Below are 27,581 nucleotides of genomic sequence, written 5' to 3'. Positions count from 1 at the left end.
GGCAGTCAATAGGGGGACACAGAGAGGACGGCAGGGTAGCTAAGTAGCATACCACCAACGGCTCAAGGGGGCGACAGGAGAGATATAGGGAAAGCATAGCTGGGAGCACGGAGCATAAGCAGAAGGGCAGAAAAGGGGGAATTTCAAAGTGTTCAATAGAACAGTTATATGGCAATCGCCTCTCAACCATGAGGGTAAGGTGGCTCAGGTGGAATAGTAGGCAACCGTACAGCAGAGAACGCCCACACCGGGAAGGCATGGGTTCCACGAATAAGCACCGGAAATAATGAAAAGGTTAGCCATAAGGTTGAATGGAAAAGGAGATTATGGCCACGGGTATGGCAGGAAACTAACACCCACACTGGAAAAGGCATGGGTCCCACTGGAGGAGAAGGGAAGGTTAGCAGCAAAAGATATCTGAGAAATAAGTAAAACCAAAGGAACCAAGCCGAGTCAAAGGAAACCTGGGCAGGATCGCGCAAAAATGTACGAAACAGGTAAGCAATGCAGAAAATATGTGCAGAATGTTGGAGACAGGTGTAAAAATGAAGGGAAGGTGACGACAACAAAAATATGGGAGTCCTTGGAAGGGGCTTTTTGGCCAAAGGGAAAAAGTAAAAGTTAGGAGGCAGCACATCTAGACGCAGCTGCATGCACCGCGAAAATAAAAGGGGTAATAGACCCAACAAACAGCCCGCTAATAAAGTATGAAATGAAGGGTTGGGATAACTTAGGGGGGCAGTTAAAAAACATACAATAATATATTGAAGGGCTTTCGGAATAAAGGGAGCCAGTAGCCCGAAATACTGTAGCAGGGGATGGCCTGGCAAGAAGGAATGTTAACAGGGGATCTAAAGGGATCTCAGGCTGGGGAAAACAGAGTTTCATGTCAATAATGTTACTACATAGAACATAGGATGGGGCACATCGGAGGCAGGCCGTGGAAACAGTGAGGAAGAAACTGAACAAGGCAGTGGGAAAATATGGCAGGAGCACAGGTTTCCATTTTATAAAGCGGGTTTTTTTCCAAAATAACCCGAGAGGTCACATCATGACGGGGTACACCTGACCAACAAAGGGATGGGGGGTTTATCAGACAATAAATGCAGGGCATTAGAGGTGAGGGGATGTAGACAGGGGTACTTTTGGGGGGAACCTGAGCGGCCGAGGCAACGCCCACTCAGGTGTGGCGGCACGTGTCCAGGAACAGATGCCTGAGGGTAACCGAGACTGGCCAAGGAGAGGTCTGGCATCTCTAACCCTGGACACGGTGTGCCCAAAAGCACATACACATGTTATCATGATTCTTGTTTGTGTTCTTTTCTGTAGAAAATAAATGCCTACGGCCAATCAATTTTCCACAACAAATCGGTCTGTAAGTCATTCCATAGTATAGGAGGTAGGAAACAAGAGCAATGAGAAGCCCACACTACACAGCCTATGCCCCAGGCCCCGGGCCGGGCGAAGTACGGCCCGATAGAGGGCCGGGGGGGTTAGGCGTGGGGTTGGGGCAAAATGGTGCGAAGAAACATGGGGAGGGGCAGCCAGTTGGTGCCACTGCCCCAGCGTTGCCGGGCAACAGCCCCCAACAACGGGAAAGGTGTGAGAGGAAACCTGCAGGGGCCAGGGGAGGGCCCGGCCCCCATGAGAAGAACAAAGGACAGAGGGGGAGTATAAGTACGGCCAAAGGACAAGGGGAAAAACAAACCAGGCAAGACGCTCACCTCGTTCGGGTAAGCGTCTTGGGACCTGGACAAGGGAGAAGGAAATGTTTTGCCACTCAACCCACCCTGCAAAACTTCGGGAAGAAGGAGACAAGCGGAGAGAGGAGCAGGAACACCGAGTACTTTCTTTGGTACACGGTAGAAGAAAGTCATAGGCGGCACGTGTCCAGAAACAGATGCCCGAGGGTAACCGAGACTGGCCAAGGAGAAGGCTGGCATCTCTAACCCTGGACATGGTGTGCCCAAAAGCACATACACATGTTATCATGATTCTTGTTTGTGTTATTTTCTGTAGAAAATAAATGCCTACGGCCAATCAATTTTCCACAACAAATCTGTCTGTAAGTCATTCCATAGTATAGGAGGTAGGAAACAAGAGCAAGGAGAAGCCCACACTACACAGCCTATTTTTCGTTTGAGATGACAACTTCCTCGTCGCCAATGTTACGGGGGGGAGCTGGTCATGGACATCGCACCAGCCCTCCCCCTGTGGTACTATGGGACACCAGTATCACGGAGGCCCAGTGCCTCGAAGGATTGATGGGTGGGGGCTAGTCATGGACATCGCACCAGCCCTCCCCCTGTGGTACTATGGGACACCAATATCAGGGAGGGCAGTGCCTCGGAGGATTGATGGATGTGGGCTGATCATGGACACATCAGCACCTATGAGGCCCCGTGCCTCTAGGGGTGGCAGGTCAAGGCCCACCAGCACATGTGGACCCAGGATGCCTTCTCTGCATGGGGGACCCCATGGCAACCTGGCCTGCAGGCCCTGCTTGTACAGGGTGGGCTTGCAGGCCTTAATGAGAGATGGACTCGAGTCATTCCGTTTCGGAACCTGCAGCCTTCTGTCCCACGTGCCTGCTGGGCGCCCTCCCTTTTATTAGCTTGGGCAGTCATGGCCCATCTTAAAAGGGCAATGTACATGAGAGGGACACATCCCCTTAAAGGGGCAACACACATGGGAGGTCTAATCTGTAACTCACAGATATGCCTTCAAAAGGATTTGCGGCAAAGGTTTTTTACACACTGTGTAAACAGGACTTCTGCTTTAAGGAGCCAGTAGCTTCGTGCTGGTGCCAGCCACTTGGCCGGAACTTACCTGCGCTCTGGTTGGCTCGCCCACCACTATAATGGAGGCATAACGAGCTCGCAGTTGCCTGTTGGTACTGTGACGAGGAAAAGGTACATTCTCAGTCTATACCTTGCATCTCCAGCCATGGGGAGGGCTCAGGGGGGGTCACACCATCTCTCCAGCAAAGTCAAGCGAACGTCTGCCAAATTGTACATCTCTCAGCTTGGGGGCGGGGGAGGGCATGTCTTCTAGTTTAGCGTTTCAGAGGCGGTGCATTTGCAGTTAATAAACCATGCATGTTGGGCGAGTCTTGGGAATAGCTCTTCTTTTCAGCCAGTGGCCCTTTTATAAATTCTTCATAGTTTAATGTAACCCCCGAACAATGTGCCCCTGTGCTTCTCAATGTGCCCCTGTGCTTCTCAATGTGCCCCTGTGCTTCTCAATGTGCCCCTGTGCTTCTCAATGTGCTCATGTGCTTCTCAATGTGCTCATGTGCTTCTCAGCGTGCTCCTGTGTTTCTCAATGTGCTCACATGCTTCTCAATGTGCTCATGTGCTTCTGAATGCTTCTCAATGTGCTCCTGTGCTTCTCAATGCTTCTCAGTGTGCTCCTGTGCTTCTCAATGTGCTCCTGTGCTTCTCAATGTTTCTCAATGCGCTCTTGTGCTTCTCAATGCGCTCTTGTGCTTCTCAATGTGCTCTTGTGCTTCTCAATGTGCTCTTGTGCTTCTCAGCGTGCTCCTGTGCTTCTCAGCGTGCTCCTGTGCTTCTCAATGCTTCTCAATGTGCTCCTGTGCTTTTCAATGTGCTGATGTGCTTCTCCATCTTCTCAATGTGCTCCTGTGCTTCTCAGTGTGCTCCTGTGCTTCTCAGTGTGCTCCTGTGCTTCTCAATGTGCTCCTGTGCTTCTCAATGGTTCTCAATGTGCTCCTGTGCTTGCTCCTGTGCTTCTCAGTGTGTCCCTGTGCTTCTCAATGTGCCCCTGTGCTTCTCAATGTTCCCCTGTGCTTCTGAATGATGCTCGAAGGTTTATTAAGGTTGATATTCGATCCTGCCCAGGTACATTCACAATGAATGAACTAAACGTGAAATGTGGGATTGTGAACCCCACGGTGCAGTGCAGTTCTCCTGCGCCGGGGCCCTTTGTCAGGTGCTGTTTTCCAGCCTTCCAAGAAAAGGTTTGGATCCGCGTAGGGGTCAGATAACAAGGCCGAGAGCAGCCGGGCTGGGGGACTTTACCCTCCAGTGCACAGTCTCCAGGGACGGGCGGCAAAGTCATCTGACAGGAAAGAGAAGTGCGCCGGGACTTCCCTGCCAGGCTGCCAGGCACCCTGCAAAGGGCAAAGCAAGCGGCGCAGCCCCGTCTGCCCCCCGGGACCGAAGATGAGCCGCTGCCCTGCGGCCGCGTGCCTGCTGCCTCCGCCGGAAAAGGTGCCCCCCGAAACCTGCACTGCGGCGTGCCCCGTCCCGTGCGTGTGTGCGTGTGTGCATGCGTGTGTGACCTTGCTCACACCCCCGCTCGAGCTCCCACCTCCCCTTCCTCCGCTGGGCTCTTTAAATAAAATGAATGGGGCTCAGCCTGTGTCCTGCAGACAGTGTTGGGCCCCGGGGCCCCGAGGCCCCTCTCGGTGAACCCAAGCCCAGTCTCATTACAAGGGCAGCCTTCTTCCCCTTTGCCAGCGGATTAAGTGTCTAGCCTCTGACACATCTTGTATCACTTTAATAATGCATGTTTCTTTTTTAGAATATTTGAAATCTGATCTATTTTTTAAAAGTGCCTGTACGCATAGAAACGAATGGGGTCTATGCAGAGAGCTGCAGTGGTCTAACGGGTAACTTTTTACGATCAAGTTGCTAAAGTGGCTCCCCCTGGTGGATACATAGTGGAACTGGTGCTTAATTGCCTTAAACCACTCTGGCTATCCGTGGAAATAAATACAAGAACATCCTGGAAACGAGCTTTGACAGTCAGGAAGTGCACAACCCTAGGGACAAAAAACCTGCAATCAAGTCATCGCCCCCCCCCCCCCCAAGAGACCATCGCCCCCCCAAGAGGCCATCGCCCCCCCAAGAGACCATCGCCCCCCCACCCCCCCCCCCCAAGAGACATCACCACGATGTCCAACGTAAATAGACCGTTCAACAACGTCATGAAAGACTTCAACCACAAGCAAGCAGACGGGCAGCACTGAGACGGCAACACGCCAAAACAGAGGCCAGCCAGACAAGATGCAGATGGGGTAGTCGGATGCTTGTAAAGAGGTCGCCAGGGCAGCAGTGGAAAACCATAAGAAAAGTTTGGTTGCTTTTCAAGCCCGGGCAACGCTACGTGTATCTGCTAGTTGAAAATAGTGGCATTTTATTGAATTGATGGCACCAGTTTTGGTTGTACTCCATACTAGTGGGACACCTGTCTCATGAGATTGGGGCAAGAGCCATTTTTGTAAAACAGTTCTCCATTTTCTATCCATGGGCTACGTGCCCCGTACCCCTCATGCTGCTCCCAGCAATCCTTGTCTCTAGACTCAAAGGTGCTCAATGCCCCCCAGCTCCTGGGGCAAATCTTTTTATTCTACTTAACCCTTCTTTCCAATCTCCCATTTTGTTTGTATGAATGTATGCTATTTATATAGTGCACGCTAAATGGGCAGAAGTAGAGGGCTTTATAAAGGTAGAGGCCAGGCTTAAGGAACCGTGAGAGCCAGGGCCTTGGGAGGATAGCTCGGCGGCAACGTGCTCGCTCGCCTTGGAAACAAGACGATAACAGAGCAACACAGGTTCGAACTCTGAGCCGGCGCTTAGAAACCTCTGGGTATTAAGCATGTTATAAATAACCTATCATATATCATATATCATGGGCACGTGGCGCATTCAAAGAATGAAATAAACCATATCACGACAGTGAGCTAGCATGGCAGCGGGGCTCCTCGTGCAGGCCTCACCCTCTTCCCTCCACTTTGTCCCCATGGAGCGTGGTTTTCTTCTTGCAGGTACTGCAAGCACCAGTCCTTGACTTCCGACCCACACGTGTTCATTGGGAACCCTGCACGCCCTTTGATGCTTTGTCAGTCGGATCACTCAACGCTCGGCTTCTCAGTAGGAGGATGTTTTCTCATGGTCATCCTCCAGTAGGAGGATGTTTTCTCATGGTCATCCTCCAGTAGGAGGGTGTTTTCTCATGGTCATCCTCCAGTAGGAGGATGTTTTCTCATGGTCATCCGCCAGTAGGAGGATGTTTTCTCATGGTCATCCGCCAGTAGGAGGATGTTTTCTCATGGTCATCCTCCAGTAGGAGGGTGTTTTCTCATGGTCATCCGCCAGTAAGAGGATGTGGATGTTTTCTCATGGTCATCCTCCAGTAGGAGGGTGTTTTCTCATGGTCATCCTCCAGTAGGAGGATGTTTTCTCATGGTCATCCTCCAGTAGGAGGGTGTTTTCTCATGGTCATCCTCCAGTAGGAGGATGTTTTCTCATGGTCATCCTCCAGTAGAAGGGTGTTTTCTCATGGTCATCCTCCAGTAAGAGGATGTGGATGTTTTCTCATGGTCATCCTCCAGTAGGAGGATGTTTTCTCATGGTCATCCTCCAGTAGGAGGGTGTTTTCTCATGGTCATCCTCCTTTAGGAGGATGTTTTCTCATGGTCATCCTCCACAGAACATCAAGTACTTCTTCTTCAGAAGAAGTGGTGTCATCAGCTAGATCCCATCTCCCCTCCGCAGCATGTGCCCGCGAGACTCTGCCCCGGGGCAAGGCGCTTGACTTTATTTCAGTCAGGATTCTTGCTACCGAGCCTCGTCCGAGGAACACCAGCATTTGTTCCATGCCCCGCTGGCCCATGCCTAGGAAGATGGTGTCTGTTTTTGCGACAGCAGTTTCAGGCTTCAACTAAAGGGGGCAAGGACCAGGACATCTTCATGCGAGGGTCTTTGGACTTCCATTCGTTTTATGGCCAAAGTTCTCTTTCGCCCTTCCAAAACCTTGAGATCTTCTACCGAAGGGTCTGTTAAGGTGGCCTTCAGTTCTCATCATCCAGTAATGCACATCGAATTTTGTTCGGCGTAGCGAAGCCACAGGTGGCTACAGAAGAAACCATTTTGGACACACAAATTGTATTCAACTCCCTCTGGATTTCAGATCCCAATCTGCACCATTTGAACATCATCCAACGTTCCACGGAACCGCACTGGACAACCGTGTTTGGGAGCATGCCCTCAAGGGCATACTCGGGGGTTTCGTTATCCACATTCATCAAGAGCTGCTGGCACCTGTTGCCCACCATGCTGGTCCCCTCAGTTCCTCCTTCCAGTGCTGCCTCCACTTAGTCTCTGCTACTCTGTGAGCCACAGGTAACTCCCAACACTACACTTGCCACTGGTCTCTGCCCACACCAAGGAAACCTCCATGTCAGTGCCACCCCTCTGTCTGGCATCATTATAACCATGTCTTCATTATTGAGCTAGCGCGGGTCCGTTTCGGGAAGGGGGTGAGATACAGGCACATTATTATTAATTCTTTATAACGCGCAGCAGCGCCCGCAGGCCTCAGTGCGCACAAAGAGACAGACAAAAACAAACCAACATAAGCAGTACTAGGTCGAAGGAAGGTGCACAGGGAAGGATCAGGAAGGTTTAGTCCTTTGAATTCAACAGGTGAACCTTTTTGAGGTTAGCAAGGCATGGGATATAACACGTACTAACTGCAGTGACTAATGTCCTCCTAGACCATAGTCCCAAATGCCTTTCCCCACTAACCCTACGCATCTCTTAGCCCCAATGTATGGTAATGGAAGGGGGCGAGGGCGTGGCTAGCGTGGGCAGAATGTGAGGACCATGGTGTGCCGCATGCATGTAGCCCTAGCATTCCAAAACAGCAAAAATGCCTTCAGCTCCGTCGAAGTGGTTTGGGCATCTCACTAACACGGGGGATATGGGAATATGGAGTAGAGTAGTCGCTACCGTGAGCGTCTTTTACGTTTTCTAAGTTCCTACCTTGAGTATGGCCTTTTCAGCAGGTTGTTTTCGAATTATGTTTAAGGAATGTGGAGGGACAAGTTATGCACACATTCTGACATAATGCCATCGTAAGGAGTTTTTTTTGATTTTGTGTGTGTTGTTTTTTTTAAATAGAAAATGAGGCTGGTAATTCTACCTCAGAGAATTACATCTAGTAATCAGGCTCACTTTCATAGTGCTTCATGGTGAAAAGTGCAAACATGTAACTGCTGAGAGACTGCCTGCAGACTCTTGCAATCTGCTGCCTTGTATTTTAGCAACATGGCAGTTACAGAGTAACATGTGCATTCCTGCAGATATGTGTTGGAACTTAAAGTTCCAACAGCCAGGGACTGCCCTCATACAAATGATATAGTTGAGTGCTCCCATTGTCTGGGGGCAGATTGATATGTCATTATGGCTTCTGGGGGTTCTTCGGTTAGACTGGCTAAAACCCTTTGCAGTCATTTTATTGACCTCTTGGTTTTTAGTCACTCACTCCATGTCAGAGCTTGTGGGCCTAGCCGTCTGGAACGGCATCTCTTTGGGAAGACTTGTCGCTTTCCAGGGGGGCAGCATCTTCATTCAGGGGCCAGGGGCCAGGGAGTGGACCCGTGCTTCAAAGGACAGGCTCTACCAATAAGAAGGAAGTCACACCAGGTGATCATTATTAGAGTAGGCAGAGCCGTAGTTGCCGTGGACAGTAGTTGGAGTCCATGGAAGGGTCCCACCATCTTGGAAACTCCCAGGGCTCCCACGCTTCCCGTGCCCCTACCCCACTTCCTGCGGAAAAAGCACTCTGGGGCGTACATCACAATGAAAAGACACAGACCATAGCAGCCACAATCGGCTTGAAATGGACCAATGTGCAGTGGCATAATGAGAATATAGGCAGGTGAAAGCTCCCGACGCTTAAACAAATTCATCTGGGCTCTTCAGAAGAAGGATGCCACCTGGATCATTATCTGACTGGTTACAGTCTGCTCAAAGTTCTTTGCCATAGAAGGTGACAAAAGACTACATGGAAGGAGAACGATCCTCCCCTCACCCATCCCAGAGGACCATTTGGGGCCTGCCTACTGCCTGAACACTGGAACCAGGATTCTGCTCACTGAATGTGGCAGCCCGTGCAAGTGCTCTCTGACAACCTTCCTGGTTTTGAAGGGCAGAGGAAGGAGTCGCTTTCTCCCTGGAGACCCTGAACTGCTTACTCCAGCAACCAGGATGCTTTGGAATCTGTTTTCCCACCTCAGTAAGTGCTTTGAGCCCACTCCACCGTATTCAAGTGATTTTGAGCTGTGCCGGACTCTCTGAGCTGCCTTTGTCAACCCATGCCCTTCAAGCCACAGTAAACCACAGTGAGGATGGCATGGTATCACAAGTAGACACTGACACAAGACCTGCAAGTTTCAAAACCTTTTTTTGATGTTTGGAAAACTCCTATCTTGCCCTAGAACTATGATGGGAGTATTCGCGACCGTCAAAAATGAAAATGCAGTCCTAGTCAGTACTTAGTCAAAATAAAAGGGCCTATACTAATAAACCTAATGCCTGCCCTCTTTCTAATAAAATAAATGTGTAATGCAAAAAAGGAAAATGTGTTCAAAAGAAATGTCAGCATGGCTGAGTAAACTCCCCCACATTTTGTACCCCGGGGTAAGGTGGCACACTTGGACATTGCGACGCACTCTGGCTTCAGAAACAGCAATGCAGTTTGTTTCGAGGACCAGGGCCCACTTGGCCTTCCACGAAAAGTCACTTGTTTATCTGCTGGACCTCTCTGCTTTCTCTCACTCCAGCTCTGTTCACCTTTTAGCTTCTAATACAGTTAACAAAAGTTTTGTTTCCTTCTGGTTAACACAATTCAGCACAGTCCCTCTGCTGGGCTCAAACCTTTCAATCACAATTCATGGGGTCCCCTTCCCCAAGCTTCAATCACACCTTCATAAGCTTCCCTCCATCGGGCTCTAGCCTCCTTTCATTTTCATCCCACTGTCTAAGACTTTCGAAACAGCAAGGCTTTTTCTCTTACCTCGGCATGACCACTTTAACCTTCTTTCCTCAACTTTTCCTCTCCTACAGCCAAGGCCTGTTGGTAAATGTAGTTTTGAGCATAGTACTTATTTAAAAGTTCAAAGATCTCTCACATCCAGGTTTCACTCTGCCGATTTTAAAACCTAACAGTTCAAATCTTGCATCTCAATTTCTTTCTCTTCTACGGCATCCAACATTTATCGAGACGTTCGATGGGGCAATTGTCTATCGCCAGAACACTGTTACTTTGTATCTTTAATTTACAGTTCTTTACAATGCTTTGCTTTCTCTCGTGTCTTTTCGGTACACGCGCAACCTTTATTCATTGGATACTGTTGCTCTCAAATTCATTTAACACAGACCAGATGTTTATTGCTTTCATCAACTCACCGGCTGTGTTAATTTTCTTCTTTTGCGGCTTTGACCTTGAAGTCGAGGCTGATACCTCAACTGCCGCGGCACCTCCCCAACTCTGCCATTCACCCGAGAGACTGGCTGGTATCCTTGAAACACAAGAGGTTTGTCTCTTCTCTCTGGATGGGCTTCCTTGCTCAACCTTCAAGGCCCTCCGGAGGTAACAATCTCTCGCCGTGGTGTCCAAGGTTTCTCTGTACCTCGCTTCTGTCCCTTGGCCTGTCGCTCTGCTCCACTTGGTTCGCGGTCGCCCTGGAAGAACTGCTCCTTTTCGTGCATCGCCCTGCTCAGACTGGGTCTCGGTGTTCCTTTTAACCATGTGGGGAGAGCTAATAGGTACCAGCGGTTTATAACTAAGGTCAAGTGCCTGTCCCTGCTCTTATTAATGGGACATGTCCACTCCTTTCAGCCTCAGACCTCCTCTTCCTTGGCTCAGTGTTTGTGTAGGAAAGGGGGTGGGGATCTGAGAAGTTGCGATATCCTATAAAATAGGATGGGACAGGGGTATTTGGAAAGAGGGGATACCATGTCTCGCCATCGGGTGTTCCTCCCCCACTCCTCGATGACACCTCACTGAGGAAACCCTCCCGCACTTGTCCACCCCCAGGGGGTGGATCCAAAGGCGATGGTCGTGCCCTTTCCCCCTACGTAAAGGATCCCCGGGGTCTAGGCAGCGAAACCAAACCCCCTGTTTTTTCACACCACACTTGTGCTATTTGGATGCTTCTTTGCTCGCTCATACCCCTCCTGGGGAGTTTATCCTGCCTGCAGCGCATTTATTACAAGAGGTGAAGGCGGTATGCTGGCTTTGCCTGTCTCACCTTAATGATTGGGATCACTGCTGGCCTATTAGTAGCATAGTAGTAGGAGTTTTAGCCACTATTCCTCCCTCTACTCCTGCAGAGCAGTAGTCCTTTTTACATACTGGCATAACCTAAAAGTCAATTTGTATTTGGTTACTTGTAATGAAATATACCTACACTGCTGCCTTCTCTTTTTGTAAAAGTTAGGAGAGGTCAACATTTGCAACCAGAATGAGCTTTTATGCAGAGTGTTCGGAAGCCTTCAATCTTCCCCCTTAGAAATGCCCCTCACCAGGGCGAATCAGCCACCTCCTGCCGTAGAGACACTGGCGCCCAAATTGGGGGTGCAGTGAAAACTATCTTGTGGCTAGATTGGGAGTCGAGGTGAGCATGATCCACCTCCCCAACTCTTGCTGAACGTGTCTCGTTACTCCCCTGCGGTGCACCAGAAATCAGACAACACAGTAGCTGACCAGCAGAAATACCTTGTCATGGAGTGATGCATACACTCTGGTGATCAGCGCACACCTCTGGAAGTAACAGCCATCTGGGAGTGCAGGTTTATTAAAGATAGAATTCCTGAAGAAACTGTGTCTTTGTAATACTCTACAGCAAACCTAGAACTTAAATTTTCACTGCTACTTTTGTGCTGCTACTTTGGCTGTAACAAGAAGGGGTGCAGACAGCCCCTGAACGTCAAAGGTTAAGAGAAAGAAGAACAGGAAATAACAGATGGGTTAAAGCTCGGAGTGGTTGTGCTTAGGCGGAGCAAAGAACCTGGTGTTTTCGAAAGTCTCTGATGCTACCCCTTGAAAGACTTGTATATGAAAGAAAGGTACATCTTGAAAAACTGTACTTATGTTTTGACACTCAAGAGGGGCCTAACCTTGGGGAAGGGAACCCTGAGAGACCCAAGAGTTGAACCTTTGTTTAAAGCTCAAGAGGGGCCTAAGCTTAGGGAACCCTGAGAGGCCTAAGAGCTGAACTTGTGTTTGAACTTGGAAGAGGTCTGAGCTTGGGGAAGGGAACCTTGAGAGGCCTATCGCAGTGGAATCTCAATTATTTTGTGTTACTGAAGGAATTGAAGCTTGAGTAAGCGAACCCCGAGATGTTTAAAGAACTGTGTTTTCTTTTGGGTTATGTTTTGAACTTTGAAGGACTAAAGCTTGGGGAAGGGAACCCCAAGTCATTAAAGACATTGACATTGTTTGAACTATGGACAAGGTCATATGAACTGTCAGTCCCTTTTGATAGAACAAATTCTTTTGAAGCTGACCAACCTACACCACTTTTTGCTTTTAAAAGATTTCCGAACACATTTTTGTCAGAGTGAGGGCAAGTATAGGTTTAGACACATAGAGATTTTTATTTTGGACTTCCAGACTTCGCCGGCCCTTAGAAATGTCAGTTAAGCAAACCATCTCTTCAATGTTAGGGCCAGCTAGGCATTACACCAACCCGGGAACTTTAGTAAATAAAGGTGTTGAAATGAATATCTTGAGTCTGTATCTCTCTTGATAACATGCCTGTCTCACAGTAGGTTTTCTGCATCTTTAATTGTCTAATACTTAGCTCTTGCAGATGTTTTCTCCTTTGCTTATTCTAAAAGAAATATGTCTGATGTACATTGCTTATCCTTTTGACTCCCCTTGTGCCTTGCAATTATCCCTTGAAGTAGCATCCTTGATTCCAGGCCAATAAACCCCTCTTTATTCCTCACACAAAGGTGTTTTTCCAGCGTCTCATTACACTGTAGTCCTGGTCTGTCTCTGAGGTAGCTCGATTGGTTTTAATACAAGTCTGACGTCCATCTTTCTATCATGGCCGCTCTAGCCATGTTATGTTTTCCTCTGCAGCAAGCTTCTACATGTCTCATCCACCTTGCACTTCTGTGTACATACACTTACTAGGGAGCATGTTACTTAATCTTCTTTGCAAATACGATTTCTTCATATTCGATTACATGTTTCTCTTGTTACTTCAGTTGCTTCTTCATTCTTTGAGTATTTGCATATCATTTCAGTGAGTCTCGGTATCTTTCCTTCATGACGTCAACTCTACCTTCGTCAGATTTCACTTACAGCTCTATGATGTCCAATGGTGTGTGCAGACATCCTTCCACCCTCTAAGAGCGAGGGTACATTCGATACGGTTGGCTGAGTGCACATCGTCTCTCATACACTCAATGCAGTATTGAGATGATACATGGTGTCCCACATAGGGTGCTTCTACTGTTCCAGTATGATGGAGGTGAGGGGCGGGAGCTAGGGATGACATGTCCACCTGCTCCTCTACAGTACAAGGAATACAAATGGATATATATATTTCAGGGAGTGGAACAATGTCGTTTTGTGTCTGTGTTAAAATGGCATTGCTCTTTGTGACGTTTCTCCTCTGTCTCTTATCGCAGCCTCCCGAGCGTCAGATTGTGGTGGGCATCTGCTCTATGACGAAAAAGTCCAAATCGAAGCCCATGACCCAGATCCTCGAGCGTCTCTGCAAGTTTGACTATATCACTGTGGTGATCATGTCCGAGGAGGTGATCCTCAACGAGCCTGTGGAGAATTGGCCCATCTGTGACTGTCTGGTCTCCTTCCACTCCAAAGGTGAGCCCCCACTGTGTATCTTTTGACTTCATAATCTGTTATACACAGTCAACGCCCGCTGTGGAGACTGCAGGATTAAAGAGAATGTTTCTGATTTTACCTGAAAATAGATGAATTGGATGAAGGCAGAGTGCTTCTTTAGTTCGGATTTATGCATCCAATTTCCACACGGGTTCACTAGAAATATTAAACTGCTTCTTGTAGTGCCTTTTTTATATGATAAAAATGATTTAAAGATGTGTGGTAGGTATTGCACAATTAAATATTCACTTGTCATCATTAGATTTACCAAGGTGAATGTGTGCAATGGTCCTTAATTGAAAGTTTATCTTCCGTACTATAGCTGTGGCATATGTAAGCAAGCGATCTAGTAATAGGTATTTGTTAGTGAGGCTCTGCATAATGACGGCATTACACATGTGTAGGATTTTACATAGACGATGTATAGTCTGTGGCAAAGCTAAACCTTTGTAAATTCCTCCTAAAGACCATCACGTTTATCATCGGCCCTGCTTCTGGTTGGATGACTTAAGGTACACACTCATCCTTTGTTCTTCATTGTCATATAAAATCTTAAAGGGCACTGGCCCGACTCCTTCAACTAACATGACCACTAGTGCGCCACACCCATCCTAACTTCACCATAAGGACCTTGCTTTGGTGGTGTCCCCTGCCAGTTCCCCTGCCTACCCGGTGATTCTAAAACATGATTCCAAAGTCTTGTTTTTCATTCCCAGCGGTCACTTAAATATAACAGCTGAACCCTTTAATGTAATCTTGAAAAAGTCTGAAAGACTTGACTCAGGGATGTCCGGTACATCCAGTGGGTCACATCAAACTTGAATGTAGATATTGTGTGTGTGTGTGAGGTGCAGCCTCCATCTCACAACCCTTGTGACCGCAGCATTTAGGACACTGTAGTAGTCCTGAATGGGAGTAGGTGATGGGTTGGGTGATGGGCAGTGTTCCGCAGATATTGCTATACTCCGAAGCACGGAATATGATTTTACCATTTAAATGGTGGTTGGGTGACTTTCTGCAGCACTATGGTTAGCCAGTTGAATTGCGGATAGACTAGCCCTGGGTGATACTAAATCGAAGGTACCGGGAATAATATCTCTTAATGTCCAAGTTATTCACTCTAGACGTTGTCTCCAGGTGATGTACTGTGATTAAAAAGTCAATTATTTGATGATACTGATTTAAAATTTTTATTTTTACTATAGGTTTCCCACTCGATAAAGCAGTTGCTTACTCCAAGTTACGCAACCCGTTTTTGATCAATGATTTGAATATGCAGTATTTCATCCAGGACAGGCAAGTTCAGACACACTATTCCTCCAATTCATTCTCTCCTCTTGTAACATCTGGTGTTTCTTCTTTCTTACTTCTATCGTTCCTCCTTTTGGATGTCAGTGCCCCCCCTCATCATCACTTCCATGTTAACCTCTGCTTTGTGAGTGTTATAGCTTGCTTCTGCAAATAGCCTTGAACCTTCTTCTGGGTCTGTTTTCTGCCTACACTCAACACCCTTGCCCTACAGTCTCTCAGGCCATACACTTGTATTTTTTTTTAACTTTTTTACTTTAACTATTTTACTGGAAGACGTTCTGGTATTCAAAGATAGTTTCTTTTTAAATAGACGTGTTGTTATAATGGAAGTGTGTAGCAGTGTCCTCTGGTAAAAATATAAAGGTACTCTGTCCCCTATCTCCAACTCTTTGCACATTAGATGTGTCTCTACGGAGAGAGTGGGGGGTTAGATCTCCCTCTCCCGCTGGAGCCTCCCTCGGGAATGACCTCCCTGCCCCTCTTTCTTGAGCCGGATACGTTCCATAAGCTCCTCGAGACCTACTTTTTCTCTTCCTCCTTCTCTTTCCCTCCCCTGCTAGTCTCCCTCTGCCGCTACGCCTGGATGCCTGTGTCCCTTATGAGTCTCTGGGGTCAGGTCTTCCTTCTTCCAGTCTCCTCTTCTCTCCCCTGCATACCAGCACTTGCCCTCGGGCTCCCTTCCCTGATTAGCCTTCCGAGGCTGGACCCTCCCACCCCCTCGCACTATTACCCTGCCAATGGCTTTATCCCATCTGGACACACCTAAGCACTGTCCCAGCCCCCGGGGCCCCCTCCTTCCAGCACTTTTCCCATTCTCCCTATTCTAGCTCTCTACTTGACCTGCCCCTTCCCCCACACGTATTGATACTGCATTTTGCTGAGCCACCCCTCCCGAGGTAAGTGTCTCCTGACCACTACCAGCATTATTTCCCACCCAAAAATGCCTAGATTGTGCTTAAAAGCACCCAGAGCGCACCCGGCGCTGTCCCTCTGCCCATGGCCGCCCGCTCGCGTCCTGCATCCCTTTGAGCCTGCCTCCCCAGCCCTGATTGGTCCGATTTTCAAAAAAAAAAAAAGCAAACGCACGCCGTAACGAAGGCGTGCAGCAGGAAGACCTGCACCATTTGCTGAGCCACCCCTCCCGAGGTAAGAGTCTCCTTACCCCTACCAGCATTATTTCCCACCCAAAAATGCCTAGATTGTGCTTAAAAGCACCCAGAGCACACTCGGCGCTGTCCCTGTGTCTATGGCCGCCCGCTCGCTTCCTGCATCCCTTTGAGACCGGCTCCCCAGCCCTAATTGGTCTGCCTCCCCCACATCAAGGACACTTCAGGGCAGCCCTCTGCCCGGCAGCCCCTGCGACGGAGGGCCCCCAAGGCCGAGGGCGGCTCCGACATAGGCGACTCCAGGGTGTGTCTGCAGGTGTCCGCAGGGGACGCCAAGGAAGCCAGCAGCTAACAGACACCAACAAAAACTGTGAGTGTGGCATGGGTGGGGAGCAGAGCAATTACTCTACGCCAGAAAACCACTGCCACTCTATCTTACCTCCCAATAACATAGAGTGCCATAATATTAGCATGTCCACACTCAGATAGAATTGTAAGTATTAGCATGTCCATACTTAGATAGAATTGTGAACATTAGCCTGCGTCGCATCTAGATAAGATTATGAATGTTAACATGCCCACACTTAGATACGATTACAAATATTAGCATGTCCACACTTAGATAGAATTGTGAACATTAGCCTGCGTCGCATCTAGATAAGATTATGAATGTTAACATGCCCACACCTAAATAGAATTGCAAATATTAGCATGCCCACACCTAGATAGAACCCTGAACATTAGCCTGCATCGCATCTAGATGGAATGGTGAACATTGGCATGTCCACACTCAGATAGAATTGTAAATATTAGCATGCCCACAATTAGATAGAATTGTGAACATTAGCCTGCGTCGCACCTAGATAAAATTATGAATGTTAACATGCCCACACTTAGAAAGGTAAATATTAGCATGTCCACACTTAGATAGAACTGTGAACATTAGCCTGCGCCACATATAGATAAGATTATGAATGTTAGCATGCCCACACCCAGACAGAACCCTGAACATTAGCCTGCGTCGCATCTAGATGGAATTGTAAATATTAGCATGTCCACTCTTAGATAGAATTGTGAACATTAGCCTGCGTCGCATCTAGATGGAATTGTAAATATTAGCATGTCCACTCTTAGATAGAATTGTGAACGTTAGCCTGCGTCGCATCTAGATAGGACTTTGATTGAAGGATAGCATGCCCGCGCCTGGATGAAACTCGAATGTTAACATGTGCCACACTTTGAACTGTGAACACCAGCCTGCACCGCATCTAGATAGGACTGTAAAGGCTTACAAATGCCACACTTCGACAAAACTGTGAATGTTAGCATGCTAAAAGTCTGGTAACCCACTAACCAATATAACCTCAAACTCTGCATACTTATCTCACCCAAAAACTCACACAACCATCTCTCGCACCTCAAGCCGCACGCACTTCACAACACTGCAACAACACATAAGCCGGGGGAACAGCACACACAGACTGACACCGATCCAATACCTGCACCAAAGCTCAGCACCCGGTGTATACCGAGTTGAAGCTGTCAACAGAACACCACTCCTCTCACTATCCTACTCCCTCTTCACCTTACTAACCCATCCCACCTTATCGTTTGCAGATCCGCCAGAGCGCCTGGTGACCAATTCCGTTGGTGACGGTGCACAGTACAAATACCTTTAACATTTAACTTGCACGATTTGAATGTCTCAAGGCCTAGTAGGACCGTTATTGTTGTTTTTTCTTAAGTCTGCCCCTCCCCCTCTTTTGTCTTGTAGCGCCTGGCAACACTTTCTGTTGTATAGGCGCCATACAAATGTTCAATAAATAAAGTAAATACATTTTACAGAAGACTGAGTAGAATTAAGCCATTTATGCCAGAAAATATTCAAACCAGATGTACATGGAGTAAAAGTGAAAGCGTTGTAAAGCGAAAAGTGAAAAGAAATCGTCAATGTATTCTGAACTAATGGGGTAAAAACGTATGAGCTAGAAGCAGAGGAGAAGATGACCGCAAATGATAAACTTCCAAAGTGAGATGAGTCTGATGGTAATGTGAAGGGTGGCGTGTGTCTGAGGGAGCCTGTTAATTAAGTTGTGCCTTGATCGTCGTCTTCTTGAGTGAGAGAATTTGATAGAAATCATTTAGCAGAGTTTAAAAAGAAACTTCAAGTTAGAACTGATATTGTTGCACTTTTTGGTTAACCGGATTAGGGACCACCATTCAGTATAAAAGATGTTTTTTTTGTGGCCTTTAGCCATATTTGCCTTGAGACCGGTGTCCATGAGAATGCCAGACATTTCTGCAGGGTTTGTCAGTTTGGCAGTGCCCATGAGAATGCCAGACATTTCTGCAGGGTTTTTCAGTCTGGCAGTGTCCATGAGAATGACAGACATTTCTGCAGGGTTTGTCAGTTTGGCAGTGTCCATGAGAATGCCAGACATTTCTGCAGGGTTTTTCAGTCTGGCAGTGTCCATGAGAATGACAGACATTTCTGCAGGGTTTGTCAGTTTGGCAGTGCCCATGAGAATGCTAGACATTTCTGCAGGGTTTTTCAGTCTGGCAGTGTCCATGAGAATGACAGACATTTCTGCAGGGTTTGTCAGTTTGGCAGTGTCCATGAGAATGCCAGACATTTCTGGCAGTGTATACCACTTGACCCCAAAATAGCATATTTAGGACTTGGCGCAATTTCAGTCTGGAAGATGGAGCCTCTGGTGAGCCAAGTAGTACCACGGTTTAATATCTTTCGGAATTCAAAGATCCTATATGGAGGTGTTTTCTCATTGGCATTACAATACCTGTAAGGAGGAAGTCGAGCTTTAGTAATTTTTGTACTGTTGCTCTGATATATTAATTTAAAGGGTGATTGGATGAGTTATGATATGATATGATATTTTATTTATATCGCGCTCATACACAAGTGTTTCATAGCGCGATGTATACGCAACATCAAAATGGTGAAGGCGATGAAAAGGGACAATGCCAAGTAAAGGCTTTACTACAAATGTTCCCTGTAAGATAAGTCCAGTAACTTTTCCCAAACCGAGGAATGCAACGTTTATTGTGCTCTAGGCACGCAATTATTTTAGTTCTTTTGTTTGTGGTTGGGTTGAAATCAATCCTTACACAATAGTCATGATACAATTTACACAATCATCAATGGAAAACACAGTAAATGGGGGGAAAAAAACCATCAAAGATATAAAATCACAATTAATATAATTAAGCCTAAGGACGAACTTAGTGATCCTTATTTAAAAAAATATTATCTTAACCAAAGCTAAACGTATTTGGCATCCATTAAGGAATTGAGTCCACCATTCCTGAGGCGTAATGGATTTGTAATGTGTCAAAAAGTTGTCAAAGTGAATTTGTCTGAGCTCCATTAGAGCTGGGCAGTTTACTATCCCATGCTCTAAAGTCTCAACTATATTTAGACATTTTCAAAATTTAGAATTAGGTATACTTTTATCATACTTTCAACACGCACCAAGCACTTCATTAGTTGGGTATATGTTTAGGTGAAAACATAAAAACTGCCCTCACCACTTTGCATTTGGGAATTCAATAAATATTGAATTACATGCTTTCTCCTCCTTAGCAAAATGGTAAAAAAAAGTGTTTAACATTTGCATTCCGGTCAATTGATAATCCAAAAGCTTTTGTTTTACTGCCATCGGATTTGCAATTAAAATATCAACAGATACTCCTAGCAGCCTAATCATGTTCAAATACAAGTCCTCCGAACCAGTCAGAATTGTATCTTTTTTTAAAAAAAAATGTTTATTTACTTGTGTATAATCAAAAGAAACAGTGATTTTTACAAGGATAATCAAAATCCAGTCTAGCCGCGTATGTTTCTGCTTTCATATAAATACGCCAGCTCACACACTCCATTACGAGAAGTTAGGGTCCGTTGCGTGTTGACCGGATTGGTCAGGCCCAGAAGATCCAAATGTGACTATAGGTCCGAAGGCCAGACCTTGCTACACCAAATGTGGTGCTATCTGTCTCATTGAGAGACTGTGCTTTTGCCTGCCTAGTGAGAAGATTCTATGGCCTTTATTTTTGTGAAGGCAGCTTCCAGTAGTTTACATGCCGCTACAGCCCAGCGTGTTTTTTCAACCGAGATAAGGCGGCACCACCATGTGTCTTCTTCCACCAACACTGAATTAACCCATAAGGGTTCCAAGTAGGCTGCACGTTCTGCGTTGAGAGTATGTCAGTTTAGCAGAAGATGGCGAATTGTCTCAATTGCGTCGTCGGATTGGCATAATCTGCATGTGGTTGCCGCGGCCTGACTTCTTATCGCCATGATTTCTCTGGTATGGAGCAAGTTGAGCCTTGCTCTTAGGAAGTAGGTTCGAAGGTTTCTATTTGGAAATTTTACGCAGTAGGCCAATGGGCTTTTGAGCCTATTGAATGTCGGTGGCAGATGCTTTAGGAATTTGATCGCTCTGGTTTGGTCGGCTGTGGTAATCTAGTCCTTATTTTTCAATTTTTGAGACACTCTTTGTGGATTGCTTTTCAGGTTCTCTGTAGAACATGCCACTTGTTCCAGATTGTTTACTTGGCAGGCGATCCACTTCTTGATCTCCGAGCATTTTGTTGATTCCATCTCTTTGTTAATAATGTTAAAAATTGGTAGACCGTCTTGAATAAGAGTCTTTCTGAAGATAGCCATAGAGGCAAGGCTGACCGTTGCACCCAGCGAGAGTAGGCCCAGGTCTCTTCTGATGGCTGCGATCGGGATGGAGTTCGGAAGACCCAGAGTTGTCTTCCAGATGTAGCCTTCCAGCTTTGGCCATATTGAACTAGACATGTTAATAGTGGCGTCCGTGCAATAGGTCAGTGCAGGGACTACTTTGCCTTTGTTGAAGTTGATGGCGGGAATCCAGGAAAATTTGCCCGAATTTACGCTCAATCATCTTCATTTGTGAGGTAAGGTTTTTTACTTTCTCCCAAAGATGCAGTTGCATTTTTGTCTCCTTTTGGAGTCCCGTCGATGTATACTCCCAAGTATTTAAAATGTGGGACGACTTCGATGCTGCAATTATTCACTGACCAAGAGTGAGCTGATTTCTTCGGTTGACGCTTCTTGGCAATTATCATAATTTTTGTCTTGGTGTTATTTATTGTAAGGTTATTGACGGCCATGTACTCTGCCAGGTTGTCTAGCTGACGTTGAAGACCTATTTGTGTCTGGTCTAGAAGGATCATGTCGTCCGCATAGAGAATACGGGACAGGTCGATGTTACCCAGCTTCGGAGGAAAGCTGCAGACCGTCGCTTCAGATTTTTGGAAGTCTCCCAGGAAAGCTACAAAGAGGGCCGGCGCCAGCGGGCATCCTTGTTTCACTCCTCTTTCTGATAGAATTTCTTTGGTAAGAGAGCCTTGATTATTCAAGCGGACACGTAAGGATGTCTTCGAGTGGAGAGCTATAATCGGCTGAAGGATTTCCTCTGGGCAGCTCCATCCTTGAAGCTTTTTCCATAGGCACGTTCTATCGACTCTGTCAAAAGCCTGTGACAGGTCTATAAAAGCTGCATAAACAGTTGGGGCGCCCTGCTTTATCTTAGCCTTTAGAATGCTAAGGATAAGGATGTTGACTGCTGTCCCGCCGTTCTTCTTAAAGCCCATCTGGAATTGATCTTCGCATGGGGCAGATTTGGCGGATCGACGAAAGTGGTCGAGAAGAAGAGTGGCAAACAATTTGCCCATGATGTCGAGTAGGGCTATAGGCCTGTAGTTTGCCGGATCTTCTCTGCTTCCCTTTTTGAAGATCGGAATCACAGTGGCTTCTGTCCAAGACGATGGAATCATTCTGCTGAGTCTACAATGTGTAAACAGAAGACTGATAAAATCTGTCCACTCAGCAATGTTTTTTTTTAGGTCAATGTTCGTGAGCCCATCAGGTCCCGGAGCTCTGGATGTTTTAAGCTTCTGAATACACTCGTAGATGTCAGCTTTCATGGAAAGGTCAACCCAGGGGGTCCTGTTGAATTCCGGCTCTTGGGTCACGTTAATAGCAGGAGTGGCGAAGAGCTTTGTGAAAAAGTGTACCCAGGTGGCTGCCGGAACAGAGTTGATCATATTTGCTCTGGTATTGCCTTGCGCGATGTTAATCAGGGCCCAAAAATCGGCAGATTGTTTTGACGCCAGTGTTCTCATCATGGTTTCTGCGTCATTTTGGTACAGAGAGGACCTGCGTAGTCTTATCCATGCTTTGTAGGTTTTGTTTTCTTTTGCCCAAAGTGCCCATCCCAATGTGGTGTTTTCGGCTTTTGCAATGCGTTTCATTTTCCTCAGAGCCTTTTTGTTATCCGCTATGAGTTTATCGTAGGTATGGTTGAAAGTAATGGAAGGCGTCTTTCTCTTTTTCTGGATGGACTTGAGATTGATCAGAAGGGGAATATAGTTGGGTCTCAGAAGTAGCTCTGCCGTTGTTGGATCGACCCCGGTTGTAGCATATTGCTGGGTCATGGCTCTGACGCTGGCAGCCGTCAAGCGTAGTCGAGTTTGTTGGGGATTTACCTCTACCGACGATATGTAGTTGTTGGATTCTTGAGAAACAGAGGACCAGACGACGGTGAGCATGTTGTGGTCGCTCGGGAGCGTTTTGGAAACCTTGAAGCTTTCGATCTCTGGGCACATAGGTTCAGAAATAAAGATGTAGTCCAACGTAGCCTTTGAAGAGCCTCTTTCCCAAGTTGTGATTTGCGTGAGCCAGTCTTTGATCCATGCTGCCTTGTGTATGTTGCTGGCCGACATCAGTGTCATCCAAGCCTGTCCTCTTGATTCCGTTGACATAGCAGCTGGTGATTTCGACGGAGCTTCTTTTGGATGGCGACAGTTAGCATTCAGATCTCCGCATATTAAGAGGTGGACGGTATTACACTCAATTACGATTTTGTCAATAGTTTCAGCCATAGATTGGCAGAAGGCCGTGGACGACATTCTTTGAGGGTTCCAGTAAACTGTGACAATTGCCAGAGAGGTCACTGACCATTGATTTGATGATTCCGTGAAGTGGGTCCATTCAATGAGTGATGCCAGTATCCCGTAGGATCTCACGATGGTTTTGACGATTTTTAGATTGTGACCTGTTTTCACAGCAATGAGTAGGCCAGCTGAGGGACAGCCTAGTAGGCCCCTAACCGCCGGGGAAGTCTCGATCTCGAATCCATCCATGGATGGTTTTTCTAGAAGCCATGTCTCTCGGAGACAAAGGATGTTGAAGCGGCCCAGGTCCTCACTGTTGGAGTCGGTTAAGTGGGCATGGCCTCTGGTATTCCAGGAGGCTAGTGACAGCGTCTTTGTTAAAGGTGGTGGTTTGGCTCCAATGGGTAGTTGCTATCTGCTTCGATTGGCGGTTAGCGCTCCTTTTAGCCAGTTCCATGGGCCGCCTGCAGACGGATCTTTGTTTAAGTGGGCCGATGTTTCCAGAACTCTAAGAGATGGTGATTGATTCCTACGATTTCTGTAGCTGTTGAATCTTCTTCGTTGCGGGGAATGCTCTCGTTTCCTCTCGCTTCTTTGCGGGTCGTGGTGTCTCGCGAAAGACTGTTGGGGCGGGCTGTGTCTACTTCTGTGTCGAGAGTCTCGAGGTGAAAAGCCCTCTGAATCATCCGTCGGATAATTTCGGCGGTCGGACACTCCTAGTCTCCTCGTGGAAGATTTCAGGTCAGTTCTTCTGGATGTCTTTCTATCTTCGTCATGGCGGGCGGTTTCCCTGTCTGGGCTCACCCTGAAATGGGCTCTTAACTCCGCTTTTCGAGTGTGATGATGATCTGGTGAGGTTATCTTATCTTTTCTTTTGTTGACTATGTTCTCTTCCTGGATTCCTTTTTTAGGCGATGGAGCTGAGCTTTTTATCTCAGATATGAGAAATCCGGCTGCTTTTAGTTCAGTTCCGACTTTCCGAGTTAGATGTTGGATTGCGTCTGATTTGATGTGAAGATATGCTTTCGCCTTGTTGTCTCTATGATATGGCTCAATTAGTGTGAAGTCGTCCGTTTTCATGTTCTTTAGCTCAGATGTAGATGCTATGATCTGTAGCACCGTTCTGCGATTGAGAACCAAGTATTTGCCTCTGTTTGAGGACTGTTCAATTTTGAATATTCGAGTAGTTTTGACATTGTCGACATAGGCTTTTGTTTTTCCTGTAGCTCTGTGTGGTGTCGTATGGTGTAACAACGAGTTTCCTTGTGCAGAATCGATTGTTGGGGTTGTGGGGCAGTTATTCACTGAAGGAATTTGTGTGGGTAAGAGGTGGGCTTCATCTTTCCTGAGTTGTTGGCTTGGAGGACCGTCCCTTTTTTGGGTTCTTGAGGGAAGATGGGATGTTGACTTCTCCGGAGGAATTATGGTCCGTCTTGCTTCCTTTTGTGGACTATCCTCCAAGTGCCCGGATACCGTATGGATATCTAGATCAAGATGCTGAGAGAGGTTGCTTAGAAGGCTGGAGTCTAAAAATTCCCTAGCAGTTTTGGGTGAGTGAGTTAAGTCTATCGCGTGGGCGGCAGACATTTTCAGTGGTTCTATGATGGCATTGCCATTTGTTGGCGCAGTTTTCGATGTGGGCGGTGGATAGTTCGCGTTGAGAAGGTGTCGAATTGGGGGGATTGTTTGCTCCTTCTCCGCAAGTTTGAGAGCTTTTTTCCCAAGCTCCTGGTTTTGTAATTGACCAACATTGTTGGTGGTCGTGGCAACGATCTTCGTAGATGATCTGTTCGGAGTTGGAGAAGGTTTATTTTTGCTGAGAAAAATAGAAGCAATTTCATTGTTCTCTTTTGGCCTAAGAGTCTGAGTTGATTTTGATTCTTGCGGCCCCGGTGGCACGAGTTTTGAGCTTGTGACGGCCGGGCCATGTTCCGCCTCTGGGTCGATTCTATCTCTTTTCCTTTCTGAGATGTCGTATTTCAGGTCAATGGCCGTAATAAAGCCTTCCAGATAGGACAGCTTAGATTGGATGATTGCCAGAGTAGCAGTGTTGTCTTTCGATGCGTCACCTATGGCTTCGTAGAGTTTGCAAAAAGGTGCCATAGCAATTGTTATGGCTGACATTATCGTAGACATGTCTCTCTTATTATTTGGCGAATCTTTTAATGCAGATTTTTGAAATTCAGTTGCACTTCCCTTTTTTGGGGAGGATTCTCTACTGCCTGTTGGTAAAGTGCTTGAGACTGGGTGCCGCCGTCCCGATGTAGTAGCGGCTGCCTCTGGTAGGTTAGCAATCCTTGGCGAAGAATTCCATGGGCCGCGTCTTGAGGCTGATTGTGGTAAAAGGTCAGTTGGGTAAGATTGGACGGACAGACGGGCGTTGGATGTCGATATATGTGAGCTTTGGTCCAGGGTTGCGGGCTCATTCCTTTATGCGCAGGATATACTTTGGGCTGGAGTAGGTCGAGAATGTCCAGCATTCCATGCTGGTGCGTTCGCACTTCTGTTAGCGATGTTTCAGTTGTTTTACTAGTTGTAGAAACCTCTGGGTTTGTTGGCTTCAAACCGAGGGCTTCTGGGTGGTGGTTTCGACTTGTGTTGACCAGTGCCTCTGTCTTGCCCACTTTGGGTAGGGATTGTTCCATGGGAGCCGTGATCGGGAGTTCCAGTTGGACAGTGGGCGAAGGGTCTGTGCATGTTTCTTGCAGATGTTGTGCTGGCATGTCAGCTATTTTGACCATTGCTTCTGATTGGTTGCAGGGCACTGTCTTTGAGCTAGGTTCGTCAGTGGCTGGACAAGGCAAGTGTTCTGTGGTCAGCACGTCCTGATTTGCAGACTTGGTCAGTTGTGTTTTTCTGCATTTGGCTGATGGAGGAGTCTCTTCCAGTGCCTCAAGAATTTCTGCGTCCGACAACTCGGAGTCGTTGGATAGTTTGCGCTTTGCTTGTGTTTTGAAGAAATTCAGCAGAGCATTGGAGAGAAGCGGAGCAGATAGCAGCCGTTTCCCAATACCCCGTTTTTTGAGAGGCAATAGTGGGGCCGAACTTCTAGTTGGTTTAGTTTCTTTTGTTTTCGGGTATGACTTTCTTTTTCGTGCAATAGTTTTGTCCCCGGTTCCTTGGGACAGAGGGAGTTTAGGTTTAGGCTTCCCTCTCTTAGAATGCTGCAGTCTTTTCTTATTTATCACTGAGTTCGGTTTGAAGATCAAAGTAGGTGCAGCCTTAGGCTGATAGTCGTCATCTTGGTCTGAGTTAGATGTAGACATGGCACTGTAGGTATGGGAATCCAAATCTGAGCCATAGCCCACGGACTCTGCTTGGGCCGGAAAATATGTAAAAAAATATTTCTGCTCCATTTGTTAAGGACAACCTTAATTTGATAGAATTCCAGCAATGGGGTAAGAGTAAACAGCCACATTTTATATCTAACACACAGGCCTGAGAAGCAAGGCACGCTGTCTTTAGTTTTAAAGCTGTTGTCGTAGTTGCAATGCTGGAGTCCACACTACAGAAAATCCCAAATAGGTGAACGATTTAACCCTGTCCAACATTTCAGCATTCAAATGCCAATTTAAGGACTTCTCCATAGTTTTCCTAGCCGATATGAAGGCCAATATTTTTGTTTAGTTGATTAAACAATATTGGGGCTAGCATGCTACCTGGTTTTAAGCCCCTAAATGTAGAAATCCGTTTGGATGAAACTCCTTCTAGATTTAAACTCCTTCTACATTTAACCTTACACAAATAAAGGTATCTGTATGCAAATCCTTAATTATCCCCCTCAGTAAAGATGGACAACCCCATTTCTGCAATTTATACTATTAAACGTGACGCTTCATCAATAAAAGCCAGTTATACTGCAGACCCTTCTGAAAGTGCTCTATGTTTAAAAAGATTTATTATAAAGCCATTCAGAGATTTGCCGGAACCTTTTACAAATCCGGGTGATGGGGATCCGTTTTATTATTTGGTGTTGTACACTTAGTTACGTGAAGAATCTTGCAGAGTAATCACTAAACCCCAGCCTTAAGTCTCCTCCGAGGTTGCCTGGGGAAGGCAACATGAGGGAGGGTCATATGCGAGGAGACGGCAGCCGCTACCTGACCCTGACCCCGGGGGTGGTAACATGAGGGAGGATCACATGCGAGGAGACGACAACCGCTACCTGATCCTGACCCCGGGGGTGGTAACATGAGGGAGGATCACATGCAAGGAGACGACAGCCGCTTCCTGACCCTGGGGGTGGTAACAACAGGGAGGATCACATGCAAGGAACGGCAGCAGGTACCTGATCCTGACCCTGGGGGTGGTAACATGAGGGAGGGTCACATGCGAGGAGACGGCAGCCGCTACCTGACCCTGACACCGGGGGTGGTAACATGAGGAAGGATCACATGCGAGGAGACGGCAGCCGCTACCTGACCCTGACACCGGGGGTGGTAACATGAGGAAGGGTGACATGCGAGGAGACGGCAGCCGCTACCTGACCCTGACCCCGGGGGTGGTAACATGAGGGAGGATCACATGCGAGGAGACGACAACCGCTACCTG

General features: G+C 47.0%; 1 protein-coding gene across 14 annotated transcripts in view; it reads left to right on the top strand.

The window, feature by feature from the left end:
- The window catches only part of PPIP5K1 (diphosphoinositol pentakisphosphate kinase 1), a 1,113,174-nt gene that overhangs the window by 200,319 nt on the left and 885,274 nt on the right, over positions 1–27,581 (top strand). For all 14 annotated transcript variants that reach the window (XM_069625171.1, XM_069625166.1, XM_069625170.1 and 11 more), the window contains exons 3-4: positions 13,455–13,650; positions 14,877–14,967. In XM_069625171.1, coding sequence (XP_069481272.1) covers positions 13,455–13,650; positions 14,877–14,967 — 287 coding nt within the window. The remainder of the gene's footprint in view (positions 1–13,454; positions 13,651–14,876; positions 14,968–27,581) is intronic.

Source organism: Ambystoma mexicanum, chromosome 11, assembly GCF_040938575.1.
Source record: "Ambystoma mexicanum isolate Mex_15411 chromosome 11, UKY_AmexF1_1, whole genome shotgun sequence".
Classification (NCBI taxonomy): Eukaryota; Metazoa; Chordata; class Amphibia; order Caudata; family Ambystomatidae; genus Ambystoma; species Ambystoma mexicanum.
This window is presented reverse-complemented; position numbering and strand designations above follow the sequence as displayed.